The 20,874-nt window shown below is 40.2% G+C and overlaps 1 protein-coding gene across 2 annotated transcripts in view; it reads right to left on the bottom strand.

Moving 5' to 3' along the window:
- The window catches only part of LOC146002024 (uncharacterized), a 132,731-nt gene that overhangs the window by 61,408 nt on the left and 50,449 nt on the right, over nt 1-20,874 (bottom strand). For both annotated transcript variants that reach the window (XM_083139732.1, XM_083139733.1), the window contains one exon: nt 2,871-3,061. In XM_083139732.1, the coding sequence (XP_082995858.1) occupies nt 2,871-3,061 (191 nt within the window). The remainder of the gene's footprint in view (nt 1-2,870; nt 3,062-20,874) is intronic.

Here is a 20,874-nt window from a genome sequence, read left to right as displayed (position 1 = left end):
GACAACGGATGAATGATGATTAAATGAAGCCGGTGACAGGACAATCATACGCAATCCGGGATTCGAACCGAATCAATTAATGTCGATATCCTTGTTGACCGCTCGGCCAATGAGGCTACAAAGATATATTTTGTTCTTATAGGGGGTTAGACAAAAACAATGTTTCGAATTTCGATATTTTCTAATTCAGATATTATAGAACGCACTGGTAACCCATGGCGCAACAGCCCGTGAGGGCCAGGCCTTACCTACCAATTGCAGTCCTTCATCCAGCCAGTTACGAGGCGACATGTGGTCTGCACGACGAACCCCCCAGTCATCGTAGCTCATTCGTAGCTCTGTAATTTCCTCACAATGTAATTTCCTCCCCAACCGGTTCCATACACAGGTCGAAATCTCAGTAGAAAAGTTGTTACGCTCTTCCCTGGAGACTCGAACGTTTTCTGTCAAATTGCTGCGTTATGGGGAGGAGCATGGTCGTGCAGCAAGAGACGTTACCTAGTTCCACCCGTGTCAAGTAACGTGCAACGTTCTTCTCAGAACACACAACATCAGTGATATTTATGACGTTGTCAATCTGTTTCTTCAACATAAATCCTTGTCACCATTAAGGGGAAATCAGCGTGGAATTCATCTAAACTTATGGACACCATTAATAGCATGATAAGGTCGTAGATTCTAAATATCTCGACCTGCAAATTCTCATAAAACTGTTTCATTTTTCAAGTTTTCACATGCTTGGAAACTTGTAAAAAGACAGGAACACTATTGAAATTGTCTTAACTTTTACATGTATAATTTTAATTGTATGCGTAAAAAATATTATTATTATTATTATTAATAATAATAATAATGGTGACCTAGTTGTTAACGCTCCTACCTTAAGGCTGATACTGTCCAGGATTTTTGGAGTTTTTCTTATAATATGAGGAGCTTAAATTGTTTAGTCAATTTAAAAAACGTCAGTTACTCGTACCAGATAATCGCTACCAGAAGGTAAAGAACTACAGAAGGTAAGGGATAAAGAAAAAAGACAAAGTCTCCATGGCCTTCATTGAAGGTTACTTCACAGCGTTCGCCTGAATATCTGAGTAAAAACACGGAAAATTGCAACAAGAAGGCCAGAGATGGGATTTGAATCTGCGACCTCCGGATTATACTAGCAACATATCCGAAAAGGAGATATGGAGAGTCGTTCCCCTGACCACAGGCCACTAAAAGATAGGCAACTTGGAAGAACTTAACACTTAAATATTTCCTATATCATAGGATTATTATCGTTATTTTTATTGCAAGTTTGCAGCCGGCGTGTGGTGAGCGTGTTAAGTGGTAAACCTTCGATCTCGCCACCGAAATTTCTGGGTTCGAGTCATGGCCTGAGTGTGAGTGTCCTTCATCAATTTCATCATCATCCTCGCCGTCGTCATTATTGGAAATTAGCAGAAATATAAAAAATATTGAGATTTTGCGATGAACTGCTGTACCAGGAGACGTTTGGTCGGCGAAGCACAACGCTGACAAACAAACTGAGCTAAGACAATGAATGCTTCCGACAGAGACCAGTCACCAGTTCCAGAACTTTCTAGACACACCCGACGAAGCTGTAAGTTAACATTAACAACTAAGACCCTAGAACAAATTCCTCCTGATGCAGCAAACGACGCCATCCATTACCATTGGATGGGTAATTATATTTTCGACGGTGCAACGCAAGCAGAAACCACGCCCAGCTCCTCGGGGGTGGTGCACAGAGATCGGAACACCGCCTAGACACGAAGGGCATGGAAAGCATGGGTCACCACTGTTGTTCCTTTCGCTCTTATTCCGGTGTTCAATTCTAGTTTCGCGATTAATCTATTTCGCTGTTGTTCCTTTCGCTATTATTCCGGTGTTCAATTCTAGTTTCCTGATTAATCCATTTCGATGTTGTTCCTCTCGCTCTTATTCCGGTGTTCAATTCTAGTTTCGCTTTTGTTCCTTTCGCTATTATTTCGGTGTTCAATTCTAGTTCCGTGGTTAAGCAGTTTCGCTGTTATTCCTTTCGCTCTTTTTTTCGGCCTTCAATTCTAGTTTTGCGATTAATCCATTTCGCTGTTGTTCCTCTCGCTCTTATTCCGGTGTTCAATTCTAGTTTCGCGATTAATCCATTTCACCTTTGTTCCTTTCGCTCTTATTCCGGTGTTCAATTCTAGTTTCGCGATTAATCCATTTCACCTTTGTTCCTTTCGCTCTTATTCCGGTGCTCAATTCTAGTTTCGTGGTTAATCAGTTTCGCTGTTGTTCCTTTCGCTTGGCTATTATTCCGGTGTTCAATTCTAGTTTCGTGGTTAATCAGTTTCGCTGTTGTTCCTTTCACTCTTTTTCCGGTGTTCAATTCTAGTTTTGCGACTAATCCATTTCTCTGTTCTTCCTCTCGCTGGTATTCCGGTGTTCAATTCTAGTATTCTAATTTCGTGATTAATCCCTTTCGCTGTTGTTCCTTTCGATCTTATTCCGGTGTTCAATTCTAATTTCGTGATTAATCAGTTTCGCTGTTGTTCCTTTCACTCTTATTCCGGTGTTCAATTCTAGTTTTGCGAATAATCTATTTCGCTGTTGTTCCTTCGCTCTTTTTTCGGTGTTCAATTCTAGTTTCCTGGTTAATCCGTTTTGCTGTTGTTCCTTTCGTTTCTATTCCGGTGTTCAATTTAATTTTCGGGATTAATCGGTTTCGCTGTTGTTCCTTCGCTCTTATTCCGGTGTTCAATTCTAGTTTCGCGATTAATCCATTTCGCTGTTGTTCCTTTCGCGTTTAATCCTGTGTTACGTTTCATGCTTAATCTCTTTCGCGGTTATTCCAACATCCCAAAAGCAAAAGCAACGGTACTCACCCTGGGGGACAACATTCCCTGCTTCTGCTGCTGCCGCGAAGTGAAGGGCTTCCACTGGGGTGACACCTTCGGGAGGGACAGGGCGGGGGCCCCCGGAGGCAAGTGGCTACGTGGCAAGTGGTTCCTCTCCCTGGCCGCCTGCTCCCGCATGGCCTTCCGTATCCTGGCTTCTTTCGGGTTGTACACATAATCTGGAATGGGAAAGGAGTGCGTAAGTTTCTGTGGAAGAGCCAACATCTTATAAATAAACCTTACGTTTGTGGTCAGTCTTTCGAAGGATTGTCCAATGTTTCAACTACGATAGCATGCAGATCGCAAATTATCTTTACAACTTTACACATTAATTACGAACACCCTATATTATGTACATTCATGGTATTTGTTGTAAAATATACTGTAAATATTAAAGTTTTAATTGGCATTGCTGTGGCAAAAAAGGAGGCTAAACAACAAAAATAAAAATAAAACAAATATAAATAGAACTCATATAATTAGCACACACACAATCATACATGGACTGATAATACAAGGAATCAATTAAGTAATCATATTAACCAACTGGGATCTTTCACTTGTCATCCACGATGCAAGAACAAATACCTGAACAATAATTAAATGTATCGAATATATATACTTTATTTATAAGTAAAAATATTTTATGACAGTGTTGCCTCCTCAGAATTTATTTTCAGTCAGAACTGCTAATAACACAGGAGAAAATTAATATGCTTAATGTAGCTATTATATAATTCATTCTTGGATGACCGCATTTCGCCCAATTGAAAGCCACTTGAAAGGACTTAACCATCAAAAGGTTACACATTGAAGGTGTTAGCACTAGAAGGGTATCCCACATTTCTGTAAAAAGGGTAACAGTCAAATTAAAAATACTTCTTATGCTCAGAAATCAACTAGACCAATATTGATCGATTGAATTGGTGTTTTAAGTCCATATGCACAGTAAGGCACAGTAAGGCTAATTGGGACTGGACTTACAGTTTAAAGTGGGGTCCGATATATGCCTTCACTAGGTATCGAACCAGGGACCCATGATTACAAGACGAGGACGCTACCACTGCGCCATTGGGGAGGCCAAGTAGACCAATATCTAACCACATATTACAACATAAGAAAGTTTATTCTACATGCCCCACAACGTTGCAGTTTACACACGCGATAATAGATGGCATCAACTTCCAACTTCAGTACTAAACTTACTTTCCGCTGTTGAGTGGGATAGGCCCTTCTAGTTAAGCCCTTCAATTTATAGAACTTTTTCGAAGTTTGCCTACACTTGAGGAATCTCCGACAATTCTAGACTAGCAACGCTCTCAACCAAAGCAAGACCTAGGCGTCTTCAGTCAAGTTGTGATCTGCGTTCCATGAAAAGGACCAAACATTGGAGACTAATCAGATCCATCTCTAGGGTACGTTGTAATAAAGCAAGACGTAAATTGGTTTGACATTGAATATTTTTCTGGGTAGCTGAGTGTTTGTACTACAGTGATAGTTTAGTGCATGTACTTTAAAGGGATTAGGATAGTCGTGCACAGACTTGGTGTAGAGTTGATAATCGTAGTGATAACTATTTCAATCCAAAAGTTTGGGATACTCCCTACAATACGACCCGTGCAGGTTCGGTAAAAATATATTAAAAAAGAATTTGGAAAATAAGCCGCTTTAATGCCACTCTCAAAAACGAAAGAACAGAATTTTAGAACCCGTGAAAGTCTTTGTGAGGGAAAAGTGTCTTGTGGGGGGGGGGGGGGTCTTCTTTATTCCGCTTTCGACTGTGTCCACTTCAAGTCTACCGTCGGGTAAGAATAACAAAGAGGACTCCACACTTACAGCCCGTACCACAAAATCAACATCAGCGATGGAGGCAATGTTGATATATGCTTCTTTTCTGGTTTAATTTTTTCGCAGCGCTTGCTAGCCTCAAAAATGAACTTGAAACACACATTTCATTTACTAAGTTTATGCTATTTTTGGCAAAGTTCTCCTACCATCAGGTCTTAAATGAGAACTACAAAGACCAAGAGAATTCATCACTAAAATATATCTGTTCAACAAACTCGTTCAAAGGATAACAAGTCCTTTTTAAATTAAAGATAAGATATGTGTAACATTGTGGAAACGTCCACACATTAATGTTATTCTTGAAAGCAAAATATACCTATTAAAAGTTATTCAAGGTTAATTGAAAGAGTCGGGAGGAATAGCGCCGAGCCACGTCTATGTACAGCGTGTCCCAAGATGATTATCATGGTTTCATAGTCGTCTAATTTCCCTTATATGTAGGGTACAAGGACAAAGCTTACATGGGAGTAAACAACAACTCAACAAGTTTACACAGTGGACCATTCGTGACACGGCACACATCCTTCCGGTAGTGCAATGCTTCCAAACACGTGTCAGGATAGCTCGAGTGATAAATTGAAACTTAAAAAGTTGTTTGAAACTTATTAAACCATCGACGAATGTTGTTATGTGACAAGAGGATCACTTCCAAATCGCTGAACTGAAACAGCAGAACCACACCTTGCAAATGTAATTGATTGATTCATTGATTTGTTGTCTTAAGTACACTTTATGCACAGGAAGGCTAATCGGGACTGGCCCTACAGTTTAAAGTGGGATCCGAACCAGTGTGCCATGTGCCTCCACCGAGTATCGAACCCGGGACCCTTTGATTACAAGGCGACGACGTTACCTTACGCCCTACCTTGCAAATTCAATGGCACAAAAGGTCTTCTGCACGGGAGTCGCCATCTTGTAATACACCTACGCCGCTGTGACTGATGGGATGGAAATGATAGGATAGCAAACTTCCGCAGCCATTCTTGTTTACAATATAAACATTCACCTTCGTCTGTTGCAATATACCAACTACTTGAAACCTCGATAATCATTTTGGGACACGCTGTATTTTCGCCACAGGTGCTATGAAGGTATTTTTGTCGATGGATTAGAATATACGAGGGGAAGTCAGTAAATAGAGACTGATGTGGGATGGCTGATAATAGTAGTGAGTAGTTTCTAAAGGTGTCATTAGGTGGCAGCACAATCCAGCTTGATGATATTTAGTTAGTAGTGTACGGGTGGAGGAGATGATTCCAGCTGACAGGCGAATAGGGATAGACAACGTAGCAACCGCAATAGGGTGTTCTCATTGTTTAGCCTACAGCATGATGCTTGATCGTATCGTTTGAATTTCCGAAAAGTGTGCGCATGGTGGCGGGAAACGGTTCGCGGATGATGAAGATGTTGAACGTGAGGTGCGACTGTGACTGCAACAGCAGCCCAAAGATTTCTATGCAACAGGATTTTGGGGAATGATAAAGCGAGATTCTTTTGCAAAATAAAAACAGTTTTCAAGCCAGTATCTCACTTAGTATTATTTTTAATAATAGTTTGTGACCTACTTACTGACTTACCCGCTGGAAAAATACGAGTGGAAGAAGAAATGTAAACCTCTCTCTCTCTCTCTCTCTCTCTCTCTCTCTCTCTCTCTCTCTCTCTCTCTCTCTCTCTCTCTCTCTCTCTCTCTCTCCCTCCACACATACACATAGAAAATTTTGTTTCAGTTTTTGGTTTTGGTTCACTTCATGCACAGATGGGCTAATCGCGACCAGACCCATGATCTACATTAGGGCCCACCTCAATTCATTAGGCTGCAATAGCCAGGATGTTCAAAGGTTTTCAATCTGCATGCCTTGAGAACACAACTCAATATGCTGAAATTTATTTTATTTTAAAACATAAACTAAACGTAACGTTTCAACCTTCTAGCAAGGTTATATATATATACAAAAATACACAAAAATCACTCCCCTCCAGATACAAACATCTTAAGAATAGCGAAGAATGCAAACAAGAATAAGGAAAACAGAGAGGAGGAAGAGGAAGGGATTATCTACGAAGTGAAGTGTAATGTCAAAGTTTGTACATAGGAGAAACTAAAAAGAGGCTGAAAGACAGGTCGAAACAACATAGGGATGATGTACGACTTGAGAGAGAGAGAGAGAGTGAGAGAGAGAGAGAGAGAGAGAGAGAGAGAGAGAGAGAGAGAGAGAGAGAGAGAAATGCTATATTTAAACACACAAGAGAAACAGGCTAAGCAGATAGGAATGGAAGGAGGTGTTAGAAAGAGTGGAAAGGACAAGAGCGAAAGAGGAGAGAAGAAGGAAGAGGAATGAAGAAAGAAGGGAAAAAGAGCGTGAGATAAAGAGTCCAACCAAATCGCCTGTCAGCTGAAAGTACAGTTGACAAGGGAAGGCCACCTGCTGGAATGTTCCAGAAACAACTTTCTAATAATCTTGTGTCTGGAGGGGAGTGATTTTTGTGTATATATATCTTCCTGTTTTGTACCTTGTTTCATTCGTACTTGAAACAGAGTCTGAAGAAGACCTTCTAGAAGGTTGAAACGTTACGTTTAATTTATGTTTTAAAATAAAATACATTTCTGCCTTGATCAGCATATTTAGTTTTTCATAGCATGGAAACAAGGCTTAATGGTGTTATAATAACACATGTAATACATTTTATTACTTATTACTACACGGAGGACACGAAATCTGTCGGTCGACACAAATATGTTAACTTCAGTAGTTCGTTAAAGTGTAAAACAGCTAAAAATGCACTTTTAGTGCATCAAAATACATAGAGAAATGTGTCATAGGGTATTTTTGTCATCTACTGTTACGTTTGATGCACTCATATGCATCAATTGAGAAGATCAGACACCATCATTTCCAGAGAAACCAAAATTACATATTTAGCTGCGTTAAATGGTGCACAAAAAGTACATCTACCTGATTTGATTATGCATTTCGAGCTCTGTATGCAGACAATCTATCGCGCGCGCACAGAAAGAGGGGGGGATAGAGAGAGAGAGAGAGAAGGAGAGAGAGAAACTGCTAACCTAACTCAGTGGCATCGCGTGAGGTTCACATACGGGTGTTCACAATAAATCCTTATACTGAATGCAGATTTACTCCTCTCCCTTGTAACTTTATCTTCAATTGAAGTAATACAAGTTTTTTCTACAACTAACACCCTTTTAATTACATTTATAATTAGTAATGGGTGGTCCAAACTATTTAAATTTATCTATTGCGAACAAGACCACTTGCTGATTTGCCGGAATAAGTGGCTAAAGAACACACACTAGACATGCGCTTTCATTTGCTTAAAATCAGCCAGGTTTAGCGACTTGTCACTAAAGTTTGCAACTATGTAGCGCAGGCCTTTTCGAGTCCCCCTAGAGCTAGACATGCCTTGCATATACTGCACTCTGGTGTCGAATGAAAGAAGTATTGCCGATTGCCTCACTGTTCGCACAGGGAAGTGAATATTTTCCGGGTATAATGGTCAATAGCCCTTAGCTGTCAGTCTTATGCAACACGCACACCAATTGTGTGCAAAGCCCTACGTTGAACACCGTGGGAGTCAGTGTTACCAACTATCTACAAAAGTTATCAGATGTGAAAGAAGTAGTCTCAGAGTAAATTGTGTGTATACTCGTACATCAAACAAAATATTTTTTCGAATAAATATATTATGTGTGTGTGTGTGTGTGTGTGTGTGTGTGTGTGTATGTGTGTGTATGAGTATTCACGTGTTCATGCGAACATTATCAGGCGACGCGCCTGACCTAACTTCCACCACCAAAAACTTTCACAAATGCTTGGACAACTTTCGCGTCGTCTCCAAGATTCTGAATTTGAGTCCTCGGCGCTCGTTCTTTCATCTATTTTGACTGATCACCGTTCACTGGCTTAACATATGCAGAAAAGCGACGTGAAATAATCAAATTACAAATCTTTGTCAATACTACCTATGAGAACAATGACGCTGTAGAAGAGAACATAAGAAGTCCAGACTTCGATCAGTGATCTGAAACAAATTTTTACACACCTTAGACATAAAAAGAAAACATCCTGTCCACATAAAATACAGCCTAAAATTTGCTTGCAGCGTGCTTCTTTATGTTTAAAACACATTTCCCTTTGTCACACACACTCTCTCTCTTTTAACTTGTACCCTCCATTTGTTAATCTGCCCTCTGTACAAACTTAATTTCTCGTTCCGTCCGTCCAGCCCTGTATTGGTACTGTGCGAAAACCACGAGCTTCTTCAAATGAGTGGGAAAGCACTTCGTAATGATAGATGTACCCTGTCCCCTCTCTGTACGCAGTGCTGTGTGCCGTTTACCTCCGGTCTTCCATCTTCCTCTTTATGTCCTCTTCGTTCGTTTTCATACTTCTGTGATCAAATGGTTCTGTTATTGTACAGAGGAATGGGAAATAGTGCTAAATTTATGATATGATTTCTTGAACTCAAAAGAACAAAATTGTGCCTATTCAGAGTTAGCAACGTTGAACTGGAAATAAATTGGCGAGGATATTTACTATTGTATTGCTTCTCCTTTTCTTCATTTCTGACCCCATCGTCATATTTGAACCTCTGACCTGACAGTAGAGGCGCTAGTGTCGCATGTGTAGATCACTTGGAAGCATGCAGTTAGCATATGCAACATCGACGTCGATGTTTTCGATACTCCATACACATCGATTCGATATCGATATTGAAATTCGATATCGACGAAACGATATCGCATAGCTATTATAAAGAGGAGGGCTTCTGAGTCATTTTAAACCATGGATCGAATCCTGGTCTCCCCACGTCACTTCTGGCCGAAGTAACAAAAGCCATATACAGGGTGATTCAAAAGTCTGGTGGCATTTTAATCAAAAAACATTTTATTGACAAAATTGGCATTATTACTGAAAAGTACTCTGGAATAGAAGACAAATTCAGAACATTTCAACGTGGTGGCCCTGTAAGTCTAGGCATAGCAACCACCTCTCTTGCGTAGACCGGAACACATGCTCCGACATAGCTGGCGTGATCCCCTGTTGCTGCAGCTATTCGCTGTGTCAGTCTCTTATGGTGTTCATCTTTACTTGGTACACCCTAGACTTAATGAAACCCCAGACAGAAAAGTCTAGCGGAGTCAGGTCTGGAAAGAAATCCGCTCTAAAGTCTTGGTGACCCACGGCCGATTTATCTATCGGGAGAGTCAGCGAGGTAGTCCCGAACTATTCTGGCAAAATGGAAATGGGCACCATCTTGCTGGAAAACAGCAGTGTGTCTTATCCCACCCTGAAAACCATTCTTTAGCGATATAAGGAAAATGTCAAGACACTTTTGTTCTATAGAACTGCGAGGGATTTCCTAGTTGATATTCAGTGGGCCGCGATGTGGAAAATTTCGAAAAAGTGAAATGACTTCTTGCACATCTTCCTCTTTCTCTCCTTTTTAAATTTACGACGAACCAAAGTCGTGTCAACCAGCGAGAGTTGCTACCTGACTTTCCTTCATCTTCAACTCATTTTCATGACCTTTTATTAATTTCCTCTTCCCCCCTTCGAGTTGGGAGTTTGTTAACGTCTCTCCGGAGACAGTTTACGGAACTTTCTGGACCCAAGATGCAGAAAAACTTTCTCCTTTTTTTATTTTCCAGAATTATAAACGTGGAAATCGGGGAATAAAGTGGAGTAAGCTCTCACCCAAGGACTTCATGTTTAGGATTCCTGTTCTACTTATATATATATATATATATATATATATATATATATATATATAACCGTTAGTAAGTTGTGGTAGATCAGTCGTGGCGGAGTGGTTAGCACAGCGTGCTACGACGCCAGGGGTCCCGGGTTTGGATCCCGGCTCGGATAAGGATGTTTGTGTTGTCTCTCTTGAAAGAAATGATACATAGAATTGAGTAAAGATGTGATGTAAATGAATGAAGTGTGATGGGGAAGCTTCCGCTTAAGGGCTTTCCTTTTCATACAAAAAAAAGTTCTTAGGGCGTGCGACTACTATGCGAGAGATCCGGGCTCGATCCCGGCGGGGGAGAACTGGGTTTTTTTCCCACCTGTACAGCCAGCGTCGTATGAAGTGGGTATCTGGAAGGAACTCTGGGGTGTAAAGGTGGCCAGGGGCGTGGTGCTGATCACATCACCCCCACCTTCGGCCGTGATCAAGAAAGTGTGGGGCACTAACTCAACATCCTTTATACGCCTTCATGGCATGGTGCAAAGCAGAGGGGAGCACCTAACTTCTTTTTTTAGTTTGAACTCCCTTTTCTACATACCTACGCTAAATATGTCCTTAACGTGCAGTGGAGTTCGAATCACTGGAACCAGGTCCGTACCCAGGATTTTTTAGGGGGGAGCCAGATCCGAAAATATAAAACAAAGAGAAGATCCGAAATTGGATTAGGTTATTTTACGTCGTTTTTGTTCCACTTTTGGTTAATTGTGATGATATGATGAAATTGATGAAGCAAAACTTACAAAGAACATCCATGTTCAGGCCGGGATTTGAACCCTGAAGTCGTAGCTCTCTAACCACTCAGCCACGGTGGTCGGCGAAATGCTATTGGAGAATTCGATGTCACTAGATATCAGATGTGCTGTAGTAATATTGCAACTAAAGCTAAAGATTCAAGTGTAGAGTTGCAATATCATGATTCACAATAACGGAAAAAGTCAACTGAGAGATGAACAACACCCACTCACTAACACAGCTGCTCACATACAAAGGCTGTCACACGGTGTGCAGCTTAGTGCTTATTATTTACATTCAATTCTCAGAAGTATTTCAATAGTACTGTGTCCCGGAAATTAACAATGTTTTCAAATTTCCTTTAATTTTCTTATACCAGGACCACTGAACAGCAATGACAATTGCATGTTTAAAAAACGATATATTTATAAATTAAATGATACATGTTAGCAATGATTTTAAAAATAACGGACATGTATAAAATGTGAGCTAACCATTAGAAGGATACATTTTTACATCACGACTACAGTTCGAAAATAGTCGAGACAGGGATTAAAAAGAATGAACTGTCCCGACTAAATCGTGACGTATGGTAGCCTTGTATTATAACAATAGTTATAAAACTAAAACTACCCAATATTGTAGACTGCAGACTTGTGAAGTCTGCTTGTCTCAACAACAAAGCATTCATTACACAAGGGCGAAATCGAAGTACTTGCAAAATCTAAGAAAAAAACAACTTGGTGTTATTTTCGTAGCTTTTTATGACTTTACATTAAGATATTTCGTACTTAGAGGGAGGGGGGGGGGCATGGCCACAGTTTTGCCACTTATAAATTTACATCCCACATATAGCATAGAGAGTGCTAAATTTTAAACTATTTTCATGAAACAAAGAAGAGAGTTAAAACCCTCATGAACAACTCACTACTGAGTATGGTACATTGTGGAGGAGCTACTACTTCCACTCAAATATAACATTTCATGTGGGGGGAAAAGGCTGCCGACTCAGAAACTAAAGGCAAGTAGTTGGCTATTCGAATAAGGTTTGAACCAATTCTGGACTATTACAGGGACCGGTGTTACATGCCAAGTTTTCTTTAACAGGAAAGTGACATGGCGCGTAAACAGTTTTCAAAGCGAGTATTTTTCTGCATGAACACAACGATTTCCATTGAGTGGCTTTGCACAGAGTTTTATCTCGCACGTCTCTGCTTTCTGTTCGCATAGATAATGGCAACTGGTCTCTTCAAGTTTTCGCGGGACTACAAAACCCTTTTTTTTGGGGGGGGGGAAACCTACCGCTTGAACCCCTCACAAAAACCAAAATGTCCGTAATTTTCCTTTCCAAATTAAGAACGCTTAATTCAAAGTTTACACTAAATATGTATTTAAATGGCATCATTCGACAAAAAGTCGAGTATGTGCCTCAATGTAATAGTTTGGATGCTGCGGCGGCGGCTTTCATGAGAGCATGTAAAAATTCCAAAGTGGCCGATATTATTTTTTCAAATGGTGGATTATTGGGGTATTTCCTTGAGATATTTGAGGTGTTCCGATTGGTCAAGGTTTGTTTCTTTTTTAGTGTTCGGGTCCAACCATATGTTGACTAAATTGTAGAACAGATAGATATTTTTAGGGACCTTTAGTTTTCGCAAACGCGATAACACCGAAATTGTGACATGTTCCAAACATATTTTCATGCATTCAAAACCGTGAAATTACGCTAAGTTCGCATCAAATACCCTTCGTGCCCTTTTTCACGCTTTTCAACACATTATGCACCTAAAAACAAAGTCATAAGCCTAAAACACAACATTCTTGTCTTTTAGGCTTAAAAACATAAAATGTACCATTTTTTAATGTGTATAAACTGCACGTGTTACAAAAGTTTACTCCCTTTCAACTATGCTGCGTGTTATACATGGAATAATTCAAGCAGCTGCATGGAATTACCTGTAAATGGATGTTTGCAACAATTTCTCATCTTCTATCTGAACGTTTTGCATCACCGAGCAAAGTGGCTTCGCTCTAACGGGAGATCGAGTGTGCACCTACTGTCAAACGGTGAGCCGTAACATCGGTATTTGTGGCGCGAGAAAAAATGCAAAATAATTCCCTCAAAAATAATTTAGAGAGAGAGAGAAGGTGAGACACACACACATACACAGAGAGAGAGAGAGAGAGAGAGAGAGAGAGAGAGAGAGAGAGAGAGACAAAGTGTGCTAAAATAAAACTGTAATTTCGGAAAAAAATAAAACGGAAATGTAAAAAGACTAGTAAAACAAAGTAACAACTATTTTAAAAATACATAAAAAAATCAAGGTCCCTAAACATTTTCAACCCTCCTGTTGGGCATCACCCAGCAGTGAGCAGTCGCCACTCTTCAGTGACATCACATCAAAGTAAACCCCGGACTGAAAGTGCCATCAGAGAGCAATATCTGAGGATTAACAACTTCTTACGATGTCTTCGCTTAAGGCTTGGGTTGTAAAAGGGGCATTCAGCACAGCAGAAGAGAAACGCCACAGTGGATCTAGTCGCCAGAGCCTCGTTTGACTAAAACAGCTGGGACATAAGAGACCCTTTACATATGTCTCTCCATGCTGGTGAACCCTGGAAACGACTACTTCTGAAAGGTTGTGACTGCCTTACTCTGCAGAGCTTCGGACTTCGTTGTCAATGATTGTTTTGGGAATGGTACCTCTGTGGCATTGAAATACGAGACAAAAATGCCGGCATTCGTGGCGAAGTGGTCAGCATGTTGGATTAATTCAAGTTCGGATCGGAAACAGAAATCGGCAACTCGTTTTCAATTACGAGGCGCATGTAAAAAAAAAAGGGCCGATAATTTTTTACGCGGGGGGTTGGCAACACTGATGAAGTTGAGCATGCCCTAGTATTCTGTGCTTGCAACAGAGATAGAATCATCAGAGTGGGGTTGCGTACGTGCGAGTAGCAGTAAGGTGAAATGGCTGCCGTAATACAAAATCCCGCCAAATGTGAAGTGAGATCTGTCATACGATTTCTGAACGCCAACTCGTACTTATTCAAGCTTTACAAGAATACAACGGGAGAACTCTTCCTTGGAACAATCGAGCCAGAATGTTCAAATTTTAGGAACTCCTGAAACTTGTGCAAAACAAGGTTTAATCTTGGAATCCAAGCCCACCCAGGAGCCCTGCACTATCACTTCTGGTCGGCCTCTTTCTTGGTTTCAATTGAATTGTTGTTTCAAGTCCACTTTGTGCACAGAAAGGCTAATCGGGACTAAGACCTACAGTTTTAAAGTGAGACCCGAGCCACTATGTGCCTCCACCGGGTATCGAACCCGGGACCCCTTGATTACAAGGCGCCGACGCTACCACTGCGTCATCGGAGAGGCCCTACCTCTTGCTTGATTCAGACTGAAAATTCCCTTTCTCCAAACTCCCCGTGTTGTTAGATAAGGAGTTTTAATAACCTGTTGAGAAGAGTTTGAACCTTGGATCTCTGGATTTGTAGCACGTTACACCTCCCTCCCCAGCGATCAGCATATTATTATTATTATTTATTATTTCAGCACAGGATACATCTCCCAATTGAACATAATACACTATGCATGGAAAAAAGAAAAAATAATATAAAATGAACATCTATATGCACAATACTTACAATAATTTATGCACTTGTTGATGTATTTTTTCTTCACTGGACTAAATGAATCTGTGAATATGTCAAATTCTACAGTTTTTAATAGTTCGTTCACTGTTCTCCGCATTCGCACTGCAGGTGAAAACCTATGAACGTTGACTTTTGATCTCTGTGTGTAGAATAATTTTCGCTGTCTTGCAGCCGCTCCCCGTGGCGGAGTGGTTAGTACATCGCGCTACGGCGCCAGGGGTCCCGGGTTCGAATCCCGGCATGGACATGGATGTTTGTGAGTGTCCATTCATCAATTTCATCATTCATCCCCATCGTCGCAAATTATCCAAATGTGGCACAAGAACGAAGTAAAATAAAGCAAATCAGATCTACATTAAAGGTTATAGTTTGTAATAGCTCGGAACACTGACAGTCATGTTTAATCAATTTATGTAGGAAATTTAACCTATAAAAACAACCCCGGAAAATGTCCAATTATAACACCATTAAGCCTTGTTTCCATGATATGAAAAACTCAATATGCTGACCAAGGAAATGGAGAAGAAAGGTGAAGAAGACACAATGAACTGGAATGGGGGATTGATGATAAACAAAGAATGGAATAAGGTGTAGAAAGAGTGGAAAGGACAAGAGAGAAAGAGGAGAGAAGAAGGAAGAAGAATGAAGGAAATAGAGCGTGAGATAAAGAGTCAAACCACATTCACTTTCAGGGAAAGCCATCTGCTAGAATGGTCCAGAACAACTTTCTAATAGTCTGGGGAGTATTTTTGTGTATATATACCGTCCTATTCTTGTATCTTGTTACATTTGTACTTGGTACATAGTCTGAAGAAGACCTTGCTAGAAGGTTGAAACGTTACGTTTAGTTTATGTTTTATAATAAAATAAATTTCTACCTTGGTCAGCATATTGAGTTTTTCTATAAAACACATACGAACATGCTTGAGCATAATGACTGTATATAGTACGAGTTTTGTTAAGTGTAGAATAAATTATGGGTGAATTCCCCTCTGAAAGTTTTTTTCGTCTCCTGCCACGATAGCCCAGTGGAGGCACATAGTGGTTCGGATCCCACTTTAAACTGTAGGTCCAGTCCCGATTAGCCTTACTGTGCATAAAGTGGACTTAAAACACCAACTCAATCAATCAATCCTGCCACGCTACGAAGTCAGACGTTCCAGCATCAACTCTATCGTTGCGTTTGTCTCTTCATCCTTTTCATCAGTTCATCTTCGCCGCCGCGATTCACCCAAGTGGTATAAAAGCAACGTAAAATACTCGAAATTGAAAGAAACGAGGAGAAACTGACACCGAGATTTATTGTCCGATTTTCTCGTCTCGTTCGAGATTTGAGCAAATCAGAATTGAAAGAATATTAAACTTTCACTTTCCAAAAAATGCTCAAATATGCGGCTAATTAATTATTTATGGGTTAATTACACGTATTTAACGTGTTTTGATAACTATTTTCCCGCCTTCGGAAATAACTCGTTACTTGAAAAACAGCTACAAGCCATAGGTATTTTTTTCCCCCGAGCAACTAACTGTCACTACCCGAGAGAAACTTTTAAGCAGTGTTTAAACTGGGGGAAAGATGGGCTGATGCTTTTCCCCAGTTAAGGGAATTTTCATAAAGCATTATCATAGTGCCTGGGCACGAGTGTTCATTGTGAGTGTCCCTTTATCAATTTCATCATATCATCACTCATCCTTATCGTCGCGATTAGCCAAAAGTGGCAGAAAAGCAAAGTAAAATGAACCCGATCAATTAAATTACATTTTGGCCATTTCACATCACGTTTCTGGTTTTTGAAAAACGACAATAAAAATGGATAACGAACTCATGGGAATTATGAGGGACAGTTATCTTGTACATCAGAGGCGGTGATTGGGTTGTAAAACTGGGGGGACAAGGACAGTTTACTTTCTATTAGTACACAAGGCACAGTGGGTAGGGGCAAAGGAGGTTTAAAAGTGGGGGTAACCTCCCCCCACACCTCTCCTAATCGCCGCCACTGATCAACATTTACACCGTACTCGGAATTTCATCTGAAGACCTTTCTTGCACGTGCATATTGTTATCGAAGAGCAGTGGCGTAACCACAGGTGAGGGGGAGGGGCATGGCAGAAAAGCGACGTAAAATTATCTAAATCAAATAGTCAAACAGAGTATGAGTGATGATTACATGGAAATGATGAAGGGACACTCATACGAAGAACACTCATGGTGAGACCTGGACTCTCATCGGGGGACATCGGTGCTAAGGTTGCGCCGCCGCAACAAATGTACAGTCAGCAGCAATACAAATGGGACACTTAGATCCTGAAATACCAGCTTACCAGCAAGGCGTTATGTGTGTTGCCTATCTCTACGGCGATGGTAGAAGTTGCCATTGAACATTTGCTATTAAAATCCACTTATCGCCGTAGTTAGGCAACACGCACAACACCTAGCAGGGAAGGGAGTATTTCAGGATCTAGCTGTCCCATTTTTTTGCCGCTGACTGTACACACGAAGATTAAACGTCTGTGTCTATTTCTTGGAGTTACAGTTCCTCCAAGACTGGTTGTGCGAAATGTAAATTCAACCGTAGCGCCAAAGTAGTTGTTCCACGGACTTGAAGCCTGGTATGGCAGTAGAGGAGGAGAATGCTTGATCAATAGCCTATTGGAGGATATCGACCAGTCGCCCCACGCGGAGCTCGCAGGGCGCTCGTAACACGAAGGAACACCACCTACAAGCATGCGGCACGTTTGGTCGGAATTCTCCGTTAATTCGTATACAACATCATCATCCCGCATTTGGAAGATTAGTCGAATGAATTTGTACTCCCAAATTCACCCGTTCCACCTGACACGCGCAGAAGCAAATCTTTTCAGTCTGAATCTCTTCGTCGTGTTGGAACAGAAAAGTTCCGTTCATAGTAACATTTCCACACTCAAAATGCTTTGTAAATACTATAATGCGATTCTGAAAGCTTGTTAGGTTTCAGAACTCGCTTGTATACAGTTAGAGTTGTGCAATTACGCGTAAAAGAAAGTTTCCTACATGACATGTAAATTACGGGTAAAAAACACGTAAAAAATACGTGTAAAACATAACGTACGTAAACAAAACTAGAATAAAACATAAAAATGAAACGGAAACAAGGTTTCTAAGGTTACTGCTATATATAGCAGTGGGAGAAAAAAAAAACTTTAAAAACTTTCCTTCCGCATCTGTATGTGCTCTTGTGTTGGAATTGTATAAACCGCCATATTCACATTCATATCATAATTATCCTATGCAAGTGTATAATACGCATGAAAAAGGAATTTGAAGCTGTTACTAAAACTTTGAAATCCAATCCAAATTAATAGTCGTTCATCATTATGTTACGTTATAAATACAAGTACTAGTCCAGTGGGATCTATGAGTATTACCGTGCAAATTGTCCATGACTAATTTCATTAATTTTTCTCATACATCCTATATGTTTTTAAGCGATGGAGTTTTATGTGTGCGTTTCAGAAGTTGTCAACAGCTTGTTTTGAGTTTTCTTTTAATTCTTGAAGCTTTTATTGGGTCAAATAAAGTGCACGAACATGGTGATGGACAATTTGCACGGTAATACTCATGGATACCACTGTACAACACGTAAATATCAACAGGCTTCTGAAGTTTTAAAAATATGTAAAAGAACAGTTCTATTTTTAAAAATCTGTTAGTGAGGGAGAGGGCGTGAGGTGGCTGTATACACAATCTTCAGAAAATAATGATTTTGTGCTGAAATAGAGTAAGAAAATTAAAGTTTAAACTGTAATATAATTAAAACAGTTTTTATGTTACTAATTTACAAAAGAAAATTAGTTCTTTTACATCTGCGTAAAAAAAAAAAAAAACTGGTTTTCTTCGCGAAGTAAATTACTAGTAAATTACGCGTAATTTACGTGAAAAGCGTAGCGAGTAAATTACCTTGCCAAACCTTTATGCAATGCGTTCAACAGTGCAAGCCTGTTTTAGAGTTTTAACATCGGCAATTCTTGAAACACGTTACTCAGATTGTGATCGTCTGGAACGATTCGAATTCCATCGGTGTGGGATTTTCTCGTACAGAGATCACCCACCTTTGTTTCAAGCTGGAACCTGGAAAGTCATCCTGGGAAAATACAGACGGCTGTGCCGATCTCAGCACAACCATTTATGGCCGAGATGGGCCTTTGCAAATTATACGTGCGCCGGCGGTAACAGCAAATTATCCACCACCACTCGTTTTCACTTCGTTTTAGCGCAATGCAAGATTTCGAGAATGGAAACGCATAAACACTGTCAACGAATTTAGCAATATTCATAAACTTAATTATAACATTAATATCTACCAAACAGAACCGAAAAACTGCAACAAGAAAGTGCAGGATTCCAACATCCACATCATTTCTGCATGAAAATACTTCAAAAATGGCCTTTTCCTAGAATATTTAATATAGATTTTCTACTGTAACTACTAGAGCCGCGGTGGTCTATTCGGTGTAGCCGTCTGACTGCCACGCGGAAGACCCGGATTCGATTCCCTGGGTGGGTGATCCAAGGTCGGAATTATTCCGGCCTTGTCCCCGCATAAAGCGGCTCTGGAGCTCAAACCAATTGGTACCTGGGGACAAACCTTTAGGGTTAAAGCGACCGAAGGATGATGCTGATCACATCACCTCCAAAATGGAGAATGTGTGGTGCACTACCCCCACATTCCCTAAATGTGCCTTCACGGCACGGTGTTATCTGCACGGCGAACTTTACCTTATTATGAAATGCCTCACCTTCAATATGATAAATGAAAGACTGAACGAAACAATATTAATGTAAACACAATCTAATAACAAAAGTTGAATTGTATGTATTGCAAAGGTGCTGTACAAAGAAACTAACTTCCACCGCACTAAGTGAGAAGAGTTAACTAGTCCACATGCAAACTGTCCATAGCTACATTCATTTACCATTATTCTGTAGTCTTGTGCGCTTTCCATGGGATGCAATAGACGGGGAAAACCACATTGGCAGGCATAGGATGGAGTAGTATATCAAACAAATCGCTAAGGGCAAGATAAAACTTTCACCCCGATTATTGCCCCCCCCCCACCCCCCACTTTCCACTCCCAATAAAACCTTGTCCATGTTACATATTTACTGTTTTAAATAAGAAAAATAATAGCATTATTTTTAAATACTCTAAGTATTACTATTAAGGAATACATTTATTGTAAGTATGCATTTATATAATACCTGCATAGTAATATCAAAACAACAGCAATCTCTTAGCTTAAATTGCTACATAATTGCAATGTATATTTAATGTTAAGCAGCAGCAAGTTCACAAATTTCTTCTTTGAAAGGATGATAAGAATGAGCAGTTGGACTTCGCTTATGGAGTACCGAAAGTTTTACTTCATTGAATACTTCTTTATGCGTGCCTAACAATTGACTTTACGCTTTAACTTGTTGAATGATGAAGAACACTTCTATTATCCATTTCATCTACGTATTATCTATATTCTATACATCTTTTCATCTTTTCTACATATTCTTATCATATATCTACATTCACTAAACCGAAACTTATTCTCCAACAATTTATTTATAGTCTCTCACCTTGTGCTGCCATCTATGTTTCATTTTCGAATCTCCTTTCTTTCCATCTGTTATTGAAATATCTGGTTTGTAACAACTCTTGTGAAACAAATAGCTACACTTATGTCATCAAAATTAAGGTTTCGGTGCTTCTCCAGGAGGACATCCCAGTTTGGTGCCCCTTCCGAGAAGCCGCCCCTGGCTGAGAGTGTGAATTGCCAAAAATATAAAGAAACGAAGATTGATTGATTTGATTTATTTTCCTGCGCTTTTCTGCCACTTTCGGCTAATTGCGAAGATGGGGATGAGTGATGATATGATGAAATTGATGAATTCGCACTCACAAACACCCATGCCAACGCCGGGATTCGAACCCCGCACCCCTGGCGTCGTAGCGCG

Source organism: Lepisma saccharinum, chromosome 18 (genome assembly GCF_977018435.1).
Source record: "Lepisma saccharinum chromosome 18, izLepSacc3.1, whole genome shotgun sequence".
NCBI lineage: Eukaryota > Metazoa > Arthropoda > Insecta > Zygentoma > Lepismatidae > Lepisma > Lepisma saccharinum.
The sequence above is the reverse complement of the archived record's forward strand: the minus strand, read 5'-3'. Positions and strand labels throughout refer to the sequence as shown.